Below are 14,669 nucleotides of genomic sequence, written 5' to 3'. Positions count from 1 at the left end.
TTCTTCCTATTTAACTCGATATTGCAAAGGGCAAACATAGAAAACAGTGTACCTTCTTTTCTCTAGGAGAACGACGTTCCTTATATTCTCTGGTAGAATATAGGGACCGTTGCTTTAAAAAATATTCCTATATTTATTTAACTTTTGACAGGCACCACTAAAATAAAGTACATTTATAGCGGATTCCTAGTTGATTTTAACATTTTTCACCAATCAATTCTTCTTGTCTGCAAATTGCTCCAGCATGATAAAAAGGAGGTTCTTGATTTAACTCACATTGGGCAGAATGAAAAAAAGGATCTTCAGCAAACAGCCCCTTTTTATGTGCCCATTGTGCATTGCAGCACGAGACAAAGAAGGAACTAACCTAATGATGAAGCATGCCATCCTTTGGGTGGGTGAGGGCTATTGTTCTGCTAAGGAAACACATACCACAAACTACCTAGGGCCATAAGGTGTGAATCCTAGTACTGAATAGGAACATTACACTAAATTATAGCATCTAGTGATAACACCAGATTAATTTGCAATATTATAGAGAGAGCTCATTAAACAGAATCACCTACAGTGAAAATCGCTCTGGGTGCCAAAAGGCTTCCAATAAAGTCGCCTGGCCATTTCTGGAAGTTGATATATAAATTCCAATTAGGAGATAAATTCCAAAAATGGTAATAGCTCTGTACCAAAAGCTTGACTTAGACGTAACAGTATATTCTGACAATATTTTATCTTAAAGCAGGGCACCAGATAAGGATGTCCACTTTCACCAGCCTTATTTCTACTGATTATCAACCATTTATTACAAATGATTAGACCACATGAAGACATATATACGTGGCACAATGGTTAAGTACCTCACAATCAAAGCTACGCAAAACGCAGAAGATATTTTAGTTTTCACAGAAAATTCTGAACAATTGATTAAAGTCTTAACCAAATCTATAAAAATGTACTCCCTAGTTTGGGGTTATGCTCTAAACATCAGAAGTCATTGCTTTAAATAAACTGGGTGGTAAATAACAATCAGCCAAGTCTCAAATATTTCATTGGGACATTGTTTGCTTACAAAATAAAAAAAACTCCAATCTTGCGTGCTTCATTATTGTCTAAATTTCACTGCTATTGAGATTTCGAAAATGCCGATGGAAACACTTAAATTCCTCTCCTCAGTCCCTCCTACCTAGTTTAAATACAGTTAATTGTAGTTTTCAATTGTGGGAAATTCAAATTGGATTCTCTAAGACTGGCAACACTGCGGAAGTATGTCCCGAGTGGATTAGATTCTTTGTGTTTATTCCCCATGTATTATGCGTAGGTATATGTGCAGTTAGGTGTACATTTGCCTCTTCTGCAGGTTTCCTCACATCTGCATTGCTTTGCTATACTATTATCAAATACCTTGTAATAATGCTCCAGCAAAATCCTGACCACGCCTTCGACACTCTCTGCCTCCACTGGCTTGCGGGCAAATACAATCAGATACTGCAGGGCATCAGCAGGGCAGGTGGCCTTGCATAGGTCGATGTGGAGAGCTGCAGATTTACTTGGTTTAGTTAGACGAAGCTTCTTGGATGTCAATTCTTCATGTGGCTGCTGCAGAATGAAAGCAGATTATTAGTATGAAAACCAAGGTACCCTGATATGTGCTGCTTGGAGAAAAGTACAGGCAAAAACACATGCAGTCACATAACGTCAACATATAAAAGCTGGAGGAGGTACAAGCATCTAAGATGGCACAAACATTCCACTCAGGCAAACAGCTTTTCGAATTCAGCTAGCAGGGCTCTCTACCACCTGATGTGTTGGCCAGCCCCGCGTGGAGCCATCCAGAACCGCTTCCTGTTGTCGTATATCAAAATACATTTGAACACGCACCCTGCCTTATTCGCTATACAGTACCCAAGCATGAACACCTTAAACGCCTCCCATTCAACAACTATTTATGTTGCGGTGCTCTGGCTATCAGCCCAATATGTGTGTGATTTTCTCGAGCAGGGAGGACCTAAACATTTGGTGCTCCAATAGTGACAGATCTTGGAGGGGGTGCAGGTCTTATGTATGGACCACTGAAAAGTGCTCAGCAGGAGACAGTGATCAGAATACGTCAACACTAGGTATTCAGCGTTTAGCACCCTCTTGCATGCCTCGGGGCAGTCAAGCACCTTGTTCAATTGAACCTCTAGGTTGTGCACACTGGAGCAGAAGGAATAGACCCTGATGGTTTCCTCTATCTCCAACAGTCTGTCAGTTCCCAGTGTTGCACACAGCTGCAGAAGACATCTGCTAGTTTAGTCGTAGGCACCATGCGCAGCGCGGGATGAGACTTATCCATGCAATTGTCAGTCACGCAGTTAAAATCACCACCTACTATTTGGGTATAGGGAAGAATAGAAGGAAAGAGGGCCATCAGACTCTCGAGAAAGGGGGCCTGGTTGGTGTTGGGGCATACACGTTGAGCAGTGCCGTGTCCTTACCATTCAGTCGTACCAGCATGAACCTACCCTACGGGTGCACAACTGACCTATGTAGTTGGAATGGTACTCCAGGCTCAATTAAAAAAAAGGTCCCCTCTTGTAAATACAGAGTAGGGTGTATAATATTTCTGGCCCCTCCACCTCCTTTCCAATCCACTGCCCTCGGTAGCCGTTAAGTGTGTCTCCTGCAAAAAAGAGATTTGCGCCACTCACCACCTCAAATATGCCAATACATTATAGCGCTTTGAGGGTGATGCCGGTCCCAGTACGTTCCAGGTTATGAATTGGAGGTGATCAGCCATCCCATCTATAGACTTACAGCCGAGGAGTAAGGCAGCCACTCAGCAGACGCCCCACCACTCCTCCTCCTAGTATCATGTTACACATCAACCACACCTGCCAATAGCACAGCACACTCAGCAACAACAGTCAGAACAAGCATTGGCATAGCCAATAGGTCTCGTCTTTGGGACCTTATAAGTGTTTAGATATCCAGCAGATATCCTTGGTGCAACAACATCAACTGTTGCATGGCTAAAGACTTATAAGGTCCCAAAGGCGAAACCAATTGGCTATGCCAATGCTTGTTTAGGACTTGTGGCTAAACACTTATAAGGTCCCAAAGGCGAGACTTATTGGCTATGCCAATGCTTGTTTAGGACTGGGTGGAAGGGTGCCCGTCGGGTGCAGGATGTATGGGTACACGTCAGGAGCAGGATTGAAGCGCAGCCCGTCGGGTGCAGGGTATAAGGGTGCATGGGGGGGAGCAGGATGTAAGTGGCGCGGAACGGAAGAGTTAGTTGGGCACCCCTGGAGTGTTAATCAGCTCCTCCTTGTAAATCGCCATTAAGTTTGTGCTGTCGGCGGAATCTGATCCCCCGCGCTGCCCTCATGACTGATGCATTCGCTGGAGTTGGTGATCCTGAGCAGACACAATTCCTCAGGGGTTGCTGAAGTGGAGTGAAACTAATTACTATTGAAAAGCGCCTTCTCCGCAGCCCCTGCTGCTGCCTTCCATTGGTGGAGTAAGGAAGATGCGCGTGCCATCACCGGCGTGTGCACTCTACCTTCTCTCAGGCCTCGTGAACAGTTCGAGAGGACAAGAGCAGAGGGAGGCATTCATTTACTGCCAAATATACTTGGGATTTCAGTTGGAAGCTGGAGTAGCCTATCCAAATGTGCCTGATAAGTTTGCCTGAGCGATTTCCACTGCTTAAACTCTACACCAGTTCGCACGGCAGACCTTGTGCACTCCAAGTCTGGCTTCAGAATGGGGGAGAAGGCGCTGCGTAACCTGCAGGTCCGAAGCCAATAATAGGGAATAATCGGGCCCCTCCCGAGGCCTTTTGCACCTCGCGGTATCAGTATTTACCACCCACAGAATCCCCACCGAGGACTGCTGTGGAATCCTAATGAAAACAGAACAGCTCAGCTGAACAAGCATTTGCAATGTAATAGATTTGATTGTATTGCAAATGCTTAAGTTTAAAACTGAGCGCGGCGCCGCTTCACGGACACCGCGCTGGGTTTCCTTCGATATTTCTTAACTTTAACACTGAGTGCGGTGTCCTTGCAGCGAGCGCTAACTGTTAAAGTTAAGAAATATATATATAAACCGAGCGCGGTGTCCGTGAAGCGGCGCCGCGCTCAGTTTCAAAGCTAAAACAAGACAGTGCGAGCAGGCAGAAGTGAAGAGGGTAGAGAGAGACTGCATGTGAAACAAGCACGCCCACGCTGATTAAAAACAGATGGTCCCTGCGCGCCGCTGCTGGCTCCCGTGAGCAAAACGATCTGAGAGTAAACCTTTCTAAAGAAGCTGGGACATCCACATGCCTTTGGCCGATTGCGTGCTAAAGCCAGACGCAAAGGCCAATCGCGTGTGAGCACCACACGCACAAGCTTCTATTAAAGCTGAAGTGATTCCAAGAGGTCGATTTCCTATGCAGCGCATGCGCGCTGCCATAGGCTCGACCTAAAAAACCCATAAAGTACCCCAAGCCCCACCCACAGCCACCCCCTTCCCAGACTGAGACATGTACACATCCTGTCCAAACAAATAGAACAAGGCAACCTGCTTAACAAACTGGGTCCCACTTCCGTGGCTAACGCAGTCTATATTGGAGGCTTTGAGAGGGACCAGATACCAACCATGTCACGAGAGACAAAGTTCATAGAACTGTGAAACAGGCAGCATAAGAGCAAGCACCCACCCACACACAGGAACCCAGAACCAGCAGTATATAGAGGGTCTACAGATAATCCAAAGATGTTAGGAGCTAAGACCCAGCTCTGCGCCGCTGCAGATGGTATATAAAGACTGCGCTGCATACCAGAGAATCTACCAATGTCATCCACTGAGGCGGTGGTGACCCCCTTTGCAGAATATCACCCAAACCATGAATATCAGTCTCCTGAGTTTGATGTGGAGCCCCTCTGGGGTTGTACATCTGGGTGCAGGGGAGTCCCCACCTGAGTGCATAAAGGCCGCCTCTTGCTCAGTTGGCTGGTTGGGTTCCTAGCATCTGGACTGCTCACATCTTCAGCGAGTCAGTTGGCGAGGGTTTGGAAGATCTCTGCATGTTGACCCTGCATCATAGCTCTCCACCAGTCCCACGCTGCATAAGGATCCACAAAGAAGTGGATCTAGTCCTCGCCCTGTATTCTCAGGCGGGCCAGAAAGAGTAAAGTATACGGAAGGTCAAGTTCTTCAAAGCAGCACTTGACAGATAGGAAGGAAGCACACTGCGTCTGTACCTCGAAGGTGACATTAGGATAGAGTGACACTCTCACGTTCTCTGGCCCATCGGGACTGAGCAGCAGGGAATGTTGGAGGAGGAAATCTCTATCCCGGAAGTGAAGAAGACGGGCCACAACCCGTCTGGAGAGCCCCAGGTTTAGGGAGTGAGGCTGGGACCCTGTGCGCCCAGTCCAAGGCATAGAATTTAAACAGGCCCTCAGGAGCCACCATATGCTGCCACCAGTCCTCAAGGCAGTCAAGCATAGCATCACTCGTCACTCCCTCGGGCAGTCAGACGATCCTGATGTTATTGTGGTGGGTCCTCTCCTCGTGATCATCCAGATGGGCAGCTAACCACTGTGTTTGCACATCCAAGTTAATTAAGCGGGTACTGTGACCTGGGCCTCAGGCTACAGGGTCTAGACCGCTGACTCCAGGTTGGACATTCTTCCTGCCACCTTCTTGGAATCCTCCCGATGCAGGGCCAGTTCCACTAAGCAGTGGAGTTTATTTTGCCCACCAGGTGCTCCCCCGTGTCGTCGATTGCCACGAAGAGCTTGTCCAGCATAGGTCTCCTCCCCCAGGGCCGGGCTTGATCCACTCATGGAAGGCACCAGATGGGGTTCCATCTTTGTGGCATTGTGTGTGGCCCATTATCTGCCAAGGCAAGGGGAGGGGGGCAAGAAGGAGAAGCAAATGAGTAAATCAGTCTGCTGTGATACACATGGCCAGGGTTCATAGAAACACTGCCCACATCACTTCCCCTTGCACCCCCAGGTAATTCCAGTGATGTGTTCACTCTCAGGAACGGTTGTGATGCCCCCATCTACCATTAGGAGCACCCAGTGGAAGGTGTGGCAGCAGTGGGTCCTGGGGTGACATGCGGGGGCACCCCACCGGTCTCCGGGCCACTATATGCCCCCACCCACTAGTCAGGAGGCCACCCAATTTCCGGGTAGACTCTGCTCCCTACACAATTGGTATAAGCTGACTTACTTACAAGTCTCTAGTATAAGGTACCTAAGGGTACCCAGGAATTTCAAGCTAGAGGATCCCCCAAAAGGTGCAGCATTGGTTTAGCAACAAAGTACAAAATGGCTCCAGCATGCCCCTGCAGCCTGAAAGAGCAATTTTAAAACTGCAAGTTCAACCGATGGCAGAACCCCACTTCCCTTAACAATATAGATTGTATTTCAATTGCATTTATATAGCGCTTACTACCCCTGATGAGGATTCAAAGCGCTTTTTCGGCAAGTAGCACGCTACTCCGGAACACAAGAAGGATTCGTGTTGAATTAATATAGCGAAATATGAAAGTAATTTGAGGGGTGGACAGGCTAGTCAGTTATTGGATTCAGAAGGATAGCGGAGGGATAGAAGAGGTAAAAATGGTTGCATTTATATAGCGCTGGTTACCGCTGATGGGGTGTTGAAGCGCTTTTTTGGGCGAGTAGCACGCAAATCCGGAACCCATAAAGGATTAGTGGTGAAGTAGTATAGTGAAATATGAAAGTAATTTGAGTGGTGGAAATTAGTCAGTTATTTGGATTGAGAAGGATAGGGGAGGCATAGAAAAGGGAAAAAGGGTTGCATTTATATAGTGTTTACTACCCCTAATGAGGCGTTAAAGCACTTTTTTCGGCGAGTAGCAAGCTACTCGGAACGCATAAATGATCAGTGGTGAATTAGTATAGTGACATATGAAATTTGATAAGTCTCTCCTAAATAAGGCCTATTTTTTATAACATCTCTTTAAGGAGCTGTATATTATTAAGTGGGACATATACTTTTAATATGTACTAAGAGCAAACCTTCCAAATTGTCGTTTTTGCTGTGGAAAAGATAGTAGCCCCATTGTCTTACACAGAATTACCGTCTGACCTCTCAGTCCATCTAAATTCTGAATGGAACTTCTAAAATAGGTACTTCGAGGTATCAAATTATTTGTTGTATTAAACCCCACTTTTAATGGAAGGCAAGTTTTAGAAAGGTGCACTCTGTTGGCCAGTTTGTCCAGTGGCCTTGCATTGTTGCTGGCCACCAGATGGTGTTCTGCCCTCCTAGGGAGTCGTGCGAACGACTCTCAGGAACAATATTAGCCTGCTACAGAGTAAGGTGCTACCTTCCTTTTGCACAAAGTCACTGAAGAGGGAAACAGCCACTACAACACGGCTGTTTCCACAAATAACCTTAACCACGAATGCGTAACAACGCATGCGTGGTTACCACGCATAGTCTTTACCACGCATACCTTTACAACAAATTAAGTATGGTAAAGGTATGTGTGTGACGGGTAAACACCATTACCACGCACAGCCTTTATCATCATGCCATTACAACGAGATACGCAGTAAAGGCATCTATGATAATGGCATGTGTGATAAAGGTATGAGTGGTGGAGGCTATCGGAACATTAAAGGAAACAGAAAGACCCTTCTGCTTTCTCTTTACGACAAGCACCGTGCTTCAGAAGACCTTAGAGAGGAGACGTCGTGGATAGGTAAGAGGGATTTTACTTTACAGATAAATTAATATTTTACTAAATAAAAGACTGTTTGGTTCGGTCATGCAGGGGGCTATTTCTAGGGTTCAGAGCAGGGAAGGGGTATTTGTTAAAATGGTTTGGGGGAGGCAGAATCGCTCAGAGGTCCTTTTTTAGGGTTCAGGGCATGAGTGGAGTATTTATTAGAAGGGTTTGGAGGTGGGGGAATCGGACAGGGGTCCATTTTTAGGGTTATGGGGAGGAGTGTTTGTTAGAAGGGTTTGGGGGTGGGAGAATCGTGCAAGGGGTCAATTTTTAGAGTTTAAGGGGGGTTTCTTAGAAGGACAGGGGGCCGGATGTGAGGGGGAGAAGTTGTTCTGCAGGGGAACAGTGGAGAGGTATTTTTTTTTAACTATCTGAGGGCTGGAGGGGGAGGGCGCAAGGGATCAGTTATGGGACTTGGGGCAGGGGTCTGAGATAACCTTTAGAATGAATATGCCCTTAACATGAATGGTTTTACAACAAAATTTGTTGTTAAGGTCTGCATGGTAAAGGTTATGCGTGGTAATGGCATTCACGCTGCAACGCATGCGTGGTAAAGGGATGCGTTGTAACAGAATGCGTTTACGTCATATAATCCACTCAGGATGTTGGCCCAAAAGACGAGCTTCAAAGACAAAGTTGCCGTTTGTTGGGCAAATGGTGATCACACTCCCATAGGGCTAGACCTTTGTTCGGGTAGACAGGCTGGCAATGGGAACGGAGAGTGGGAAACAAGTCAACTCTAGGGTGGGCTACCGAGCTCCTCACATCCAGGGAATGGTTCAGACATCTTGGCAGTGGGCAGAATAGTGCACTCTGGAGCTGCTAGATGCCACACATAGTCCCCAGTAGTCACAGGGCAAGTGGGATTCTGATAGCTTGTTGGCTAGTGACCGCATCATGCCCCCAGGGTACTTACTGGGCATAAATAAGGCACACCTGGCAACGAGATCACAATGGAACTTGAGAAAGGACCAAAGAAGGACCACCCTGCTGACCAGTGGACCTAGCAAAGAGAGGCTGTAGCGACTGCTGGGCTGCACCTTGGGTTAGTAAAGGGAGGGACTGTACCTGTTGCTCCTGGAAAACATGTTCCCAAGCCCCAGATCAAAGAATCAACTCCACAGGTTAGTTAGTTGAAGCCCTTGAACTAGCACCAGACCAATCAAAGGTAAAGTAGCCTACTTCGTCATGTCAGTAGCCACATCTACACATACTTAAAACCCCTGATCACGCTTATTAAATCCTATAACATCAACATTATAAACTATGCGGATGATATACAGCTGATCCTCTCCTTTGAGGGAGAGGACTCGACACCGGTGGCGGTGTTTCACAAGTGTCTGCGGGACACGGCTTACTGGTTAAAGAACAACTCCCTTCAATTCAATGCTGGAAAGACTGAGGTGTTCTTCTGAGCAGGGAACAGGATTCCTCATCCTTTTCCTGGTAATCTCTGGCCTCCTGAAACATCAATCAAAGTCCGGCCAGTGGAATCAGTCCGCAATTTGGGCATTATGCTCGATAACAAGCTTAGCATGGAAGCTCAGGTTGCGAAAAAGACAACCTGTTGCTTTGCAATCATGAGGTCCCTGCGGAAGATCCTGTCATTATTACCATCTCAGGTGCGTGCCCAAGTGGCAAGATGTACTATCCTTAGTAGGCTGGACTATTGCAACGCCCTCCTGCTCGAGTCCCCCAGCTTTCTGTTGGATAGGCTCCAAAGAATTCAATCAGCTGCAGCTAGGCTAGTCTTAGGGCTGCCCAGAAGAGCATCCTCGTCTGCAGCTCTGGCAAAACTCCACTGGCTCCCTCTGAGGCAGAGAGTACAATCTAAGTCCCTCTGTCTCGTCTTTAAGGCTCTTCATGGGATAGGACCCAGATCAGACCCCGCTGCCCTTAGGCACCTGCTCATGTTTCTGCCCTAATTTTGGAGGCACCTATTGCACGCATTGGGCGTCATATGGACCATACTGTTAAAGGAGGAGCCGTGCTGCAGCTTCAACTTGTACCTCACTGCCATTGACAAGGGACTGTGTAGCGAAGCAGGTGGTCAGAGGGAGAACGCAATTGGCGTCCTGCAGATCAGGGGACCAACGTAATTGAATCCCACACAACAGCTGAAGATAGTCCTGAGGTGGCGGGGCTGTCAAGGGCGAGTGGTGGGCTGGTCCGGCAGGCTAGGTCCTGATACAGGGGCCTGCTTGACTCTTTAACGAGGGCTGCGGAGGTGGCCGGGCTAGGCCCCATGCGGCTTGTGGCCTAGTGGTGGAGAGGTACCGAGAGGACCAGCTTGCGGTGCTCTCCCTGGTGAGCCCTCAAGAGTGGTGAATCGGTCCTGGTGAGACCTCAGGAAGAGCGTTGAGCCCTGAACTGAGTCCCCCTCCTATTCCTGAGGAACTTAATCTGTGGTGCTGCGATGGGGAAAAATAAACCTGGTGCTTCAGGCTCAAAGCAGAGCACCCTGGACCAGTAGACCACAACAGCAAGTGGCAGCTCTGTGCCCGGTCCTGTCCCCGACAACGCTGCTCTGCTGGCGGCCATTACTGAAGCCAGGGACATGCTAGATGCCAAGATTGGCGCAGTGGGCAACAAAGTTTCCTTTCTGCGACAGGACCTGAAGAAAGCCGTTGACCGTATCACAGAGGCCGAGACAAGTGTGTCCACAGTGGAATATACGGAGATGACCTTGCAGCATCGTGTCAACAAGGTAACAGTGATCTCCCAAGAGCTCACATCCCGGGTCAAGGATGCGGAAGGCGCGCTAGGCACAATAACCTCCGCTTTGTTGGGTTCCATGAGGGTTGCGAGGTTAACTCCATGAACTGCTTCCTCACCTCGTGGCTCAAAGACATGCTGCCCACAAAATGACTGCCACGTGCTTTGTGGTCGAGAGGGCCCACAGGGCTCTCACGAGAAAACCACCCCCTAGTGAAAACCCCCAGTCAGTCATCGCCAAGCTCCTCAATTACGCAAACAGGGACACAGTGTTGCAGTTCGCACGGTCACATAAGGAGAAACTCATCTTCGACTTCAGGCCCATAATGATCTTCCCCGATTACACCTGCCTAGTGCGGCAGCCGAGACAGTCCTTCACAGCAGCAAAACAGCGATTGCGAGAAACTAACATTTCATACATGTTGCTTTATCCTGCTTGTCTCCAAGTTGTATAACTTTAAAACTCATTTTTTTGATTCATCTGAAGCGGTATTCGCCTGGGCCCACCTGAAACCGCACTCTCCGGCGCCATTAGAATCGGATTCCTCCAGGGGCTCGCAAAGGAATAGATAGCTCAGGACGAAATCAAAGCTACGGCACCTCTCCGGTTCTGACCGGCGCTCCTCCAGTACTGAGCGCGTATCTTGATTGATCTACGGCTGGCGTGACTTTGATTCGACCAAATTTCATCGTTTGTAGTTAGCTCTACTCCGCCTACTCTGCACCGAGTAGAGGTGGACAATGTGCATCATGGTTGAGTTGACATGGACACTTGTCCCCCAATGTTCATGTTCTATAGGGATGTTGGGATCCATTGGAAGGGGGCCCTAGGATCTGCGGTTGGGGTCCTGGGGTATTCTCAACCCCGACAGATGCTCCTAGTTCTCTGCAGTATCGGGGGGATGGACGGGGGGTGTTTTTTGGGGCTTAGAGTTATGTTGTGTTCAGTTCTTTCACATGCGCAGGCACGCATCCCACACTTCAGTAGGCAGGCCAGTAAAACTATCTCACAAATTGAGCCATGGCCACCCAACCAGTTGGACCACATATGAGTGAACTAACAGTAGTAACGTGGAATGTTCGAGGATTGCTGAATAAAGTCAAACGGAAGGCCTTCTTTGGCAAGCGAAGCGTTATAGTGCAGACATTCTTCTACTACAGGAGACTCATTTATTGGGCAATAAGGCTCCCTGCCTAATCAAATTTGGATATCATGCAGGTTTCACTAGAGGTTCCCGGGGCACAACAGTCCTTATTCACCGCTGTGTCCCCTTCATCCATTCTAAGCACTGGATAGATCCCTGGGGTAGATATATTCTCCTGTCAGGAACACTTTATGGGGAACCATATAATAAAGGTAGTGTTTCCGCGACCCCTCTTCTGGGGAATACATTCGTAGAAAGTATCACTCGTGACTGGAGTGAGCTTCCAGAGGACTTATCTCTCCTGGGAGGCGATTGGAACTAAAACTATGTCATCGATTGATAGGAGGCGGGGATCGGGAGCGAGTTCCCCTGCTGCGACCTCTAAGCTGTCCTCTTTGGCCGGAGCATTGGGCTGGGCGAACATATGGCGGGAATTTCATTCCGCTGAGATAGGCTACATGTACATGACCATGATCTCAGGTCTCGTCTGGATTACATATTTACGCCATGAAACTCTATACATAGGTTCTCCCAGGTCTGCCACCTCCCCAGGGGGCTCTCCGATCACTCACCGGTCACGATGTCCCTTCTCTTACATTGTCAGAAGCCCCCCTTTAGATGGCGCATGTTCCCCTGGCACTTCCGAGACCCTGACTATCAAGAGTGCCGGACCACGGCGATCCAGGAGTATTTTACCTTGAATACAGATTCCGCTCACTCCAAAGAGTCCCTTTGGGAAGCCTTGAAATCCACAATTAGAGGGGTAGATATAAGTTACAGGGCAAACGACAATCGTAAACGCTCCGCTCAACGGGTGGAGCTGGAAACCCATTGCTTAGCCCTAGAAGCGCAGTACACGCTGGTTCCAAGTCCAAACTTACAGCGCAATCTATCCCAACAACAATTACACCAACACCTTATGGAGGAGGCAAAAGATATCTGGCTGGCATCTCAGAATCGAATATACCAGTGGGGGAGGACAAATCGAATAAAATGCCAAACTGCGCGTGCCCCAGCTACAGTGCCCATTATTTGGGATAGTGAGTGTGTCCTGCTTACTTCTCCCGCGGAAGTAGTCACAGAAATTGCACAGTACTTCTCATTATATACTCGGAGAGAACAGCTCTCAGAGGACCTCATAGCGGAGTTCCTTCGGGATATTCCCCCTCAGAGATTAACCGATCAGGCATGAGATCACTTGGATGCTTCCATTACGGTGGATGAACTAACAGCGGCATTAACCGTGATTCGACCTGGCTTCGTTCGCGTGTCGACCTTGGTCGAGCAGCCTTTCTTGTGCTGCTCGACATGTCGGCCACGTTCGATACGGTCAACCATGCCATTCTGATCAGGAGACTAGAGGAGATTGGGGTATCTGGCCTGGCCTTTGCCTGGTTGGTCTCTTACCTTGGCAACAGACACCAGGTGGTAGCCTTGCCGCCTTACCGATCGGACATCAGGCGGGTGGGGCAGAGTGTACCGCAAGGGTCAGCCATTAGCCCTATTCTATTCAACCTATATCTCCGTCCCCTGGTCAGTTTAATTAAGGCCTTTGGCATTGCGGTCATCAACTATGCGGATGATACGCAACTTATCTTCTCGTTTGAGGGTAAGGATGGCGTATCTCAGGAGACCTACCATCGCTGCATGGCAGCTACTGCAGAATGGCTGAGCCTGAACTCATTGCAATTTAATAGCTCAAAGACGGAGGTCTTGTACTGCTCCGCGGATCGTATTCCGCGTCCCCTGCCATCGGAATTTTGGCCTCCTTCTTTCCAGGGCACCGGGGCAGCAGCAGTTTCCATCCGCAATTTGGGGGTGTTGTTTGAATCTAACCTACAACTTGACGCGTTTGTCAACAAAACCGTGGCAACGTGCATGCTGCTGCTCCGAACTTTGAGGAGGATTTTATCCTTTCTCCCGGCCCACGCCCGCCCAGAGGTATTGCGTAGTGTCATTCTAAGCAGGCTTGATTACTGCAACGCGCTACTTCTGGGCGCGCCGGCTGTCTTAGTGGGTAAACTGCAGCGAGTGCAGAACATGGCGGCTAAGATGGCCCTCTCCAGATGACGTCTTGACTCTTCCTCTTTGGCACTCATGGACCTCCATTGGCTGCCCATTTCCCGGCGCATTGATTTTAAAGCTCTGTGTCTTGTCTTTAGGGCCCTTCATGGCCAGGGACCCTCCTCCTTGCAGAGGATGTTCTCCTGGTACGTCCCCACTAGATCTCTTCGCTCCTCCTCCGCATGCCTGGTGGTAATTCCTAAAATCCTCAGGATGCGGATGGGTGGGCGTTCCTTTAGGTTCTCTGCAGCCAAATTGTGGAATGCTCTACCTTTGCCCTTGAGAAGTAAAGAGGACCTTTCCTCTTTCAAAAAAGGTTTGAAAACATACCTTTTTTCCCAGGTTGGTGTAAAGTTATAAGGCAGCATAAAGTTACGTATGGCTGACCAAGTCAAGCGCCAGGATACCCTATGGGTGATAGTTTAGCGCTATAATAATATGCCATACAATACAATACAATACAGTATGTGGGCAACAGGGCTGAGGTACATGGGCATCACAGCTGAAACATGCTACAGATGGATTCCAATACTTAGGTGTATATATATCTCCCTGCCCCTGGATTTCATGGTCACGCAACATCAACACACTCCTTGTCGGCCTCTGTGATGAGACCTCCATTTGGTCTTCCCTACCTCTATCATTATATGGGCGTTCAGCAATCTTCAAAATGGTTTCTCTCCCCAGAGTGCTGTACCATCTTCAAAACGTTCCATATCATATACCGCGGTCCTGGTTTGCGCAAATAAATGCTATACTTAACAAATTCCTATGGGGCGGGGGTGCAGTTGGGTGGCGCTGCAGACTTGCGTGCAATCTACGTACTGCGGCGGATAGCCGCAGCAGATGTGTATTCACAATATGCGGCCACCCATCTCTTGGTCATCAATGACTGGTGGTATAATTCAGCTACAGACCCGGCGTTTGCTCTAGAACACACTGCTATGGAAGGGATCCCCCTCCTTAGATTATTGTATAATGCGCAGAATCTCGATTTCCTATCTCAA

General features: G+C 48.4%; 1 protein-coding gene across 1 annotated transcript in view; it reads right to left on the bottom strand.

Moving 5' to 3' along the window:
* The window catches only part of INTS4 (integrator complex subunit 4), a 297,022-nt gene that overhangs the window by 249,059 nt on the left and 33,294 nt on the right, over positions 1-14,669 (bottom strand). The window contains exon 2 of the mRNA XM_078658501.1: positions 1,399-1,593. Within this exon, the coding sequence (XP_078514627.1) occupies positions 1,399-1,593 (195 nt within the window). The remainder of the gene's footprint in view (positions 1-1,398; positions 1,594-14,669) is intronic.

This window comes from Lissotriton helveticus, chromosome 8 (assembly GCF_964261635.1).
Source record: "Lissotriton helveticus chromosome 8, aLisHel1.1, whole genome shotgun sequence".
Classification (NCBI taxonomy): Eukaryota; Metazoa; Chordata; class Amphibia; order Caudata; family Salamandridae; genus Lissotriton; species Lissotriton helveticus.
Note: the sequence above shows the minus strand (reverse complement) of the source record. Positions and strands in the feature narration are given on the sequence as shown.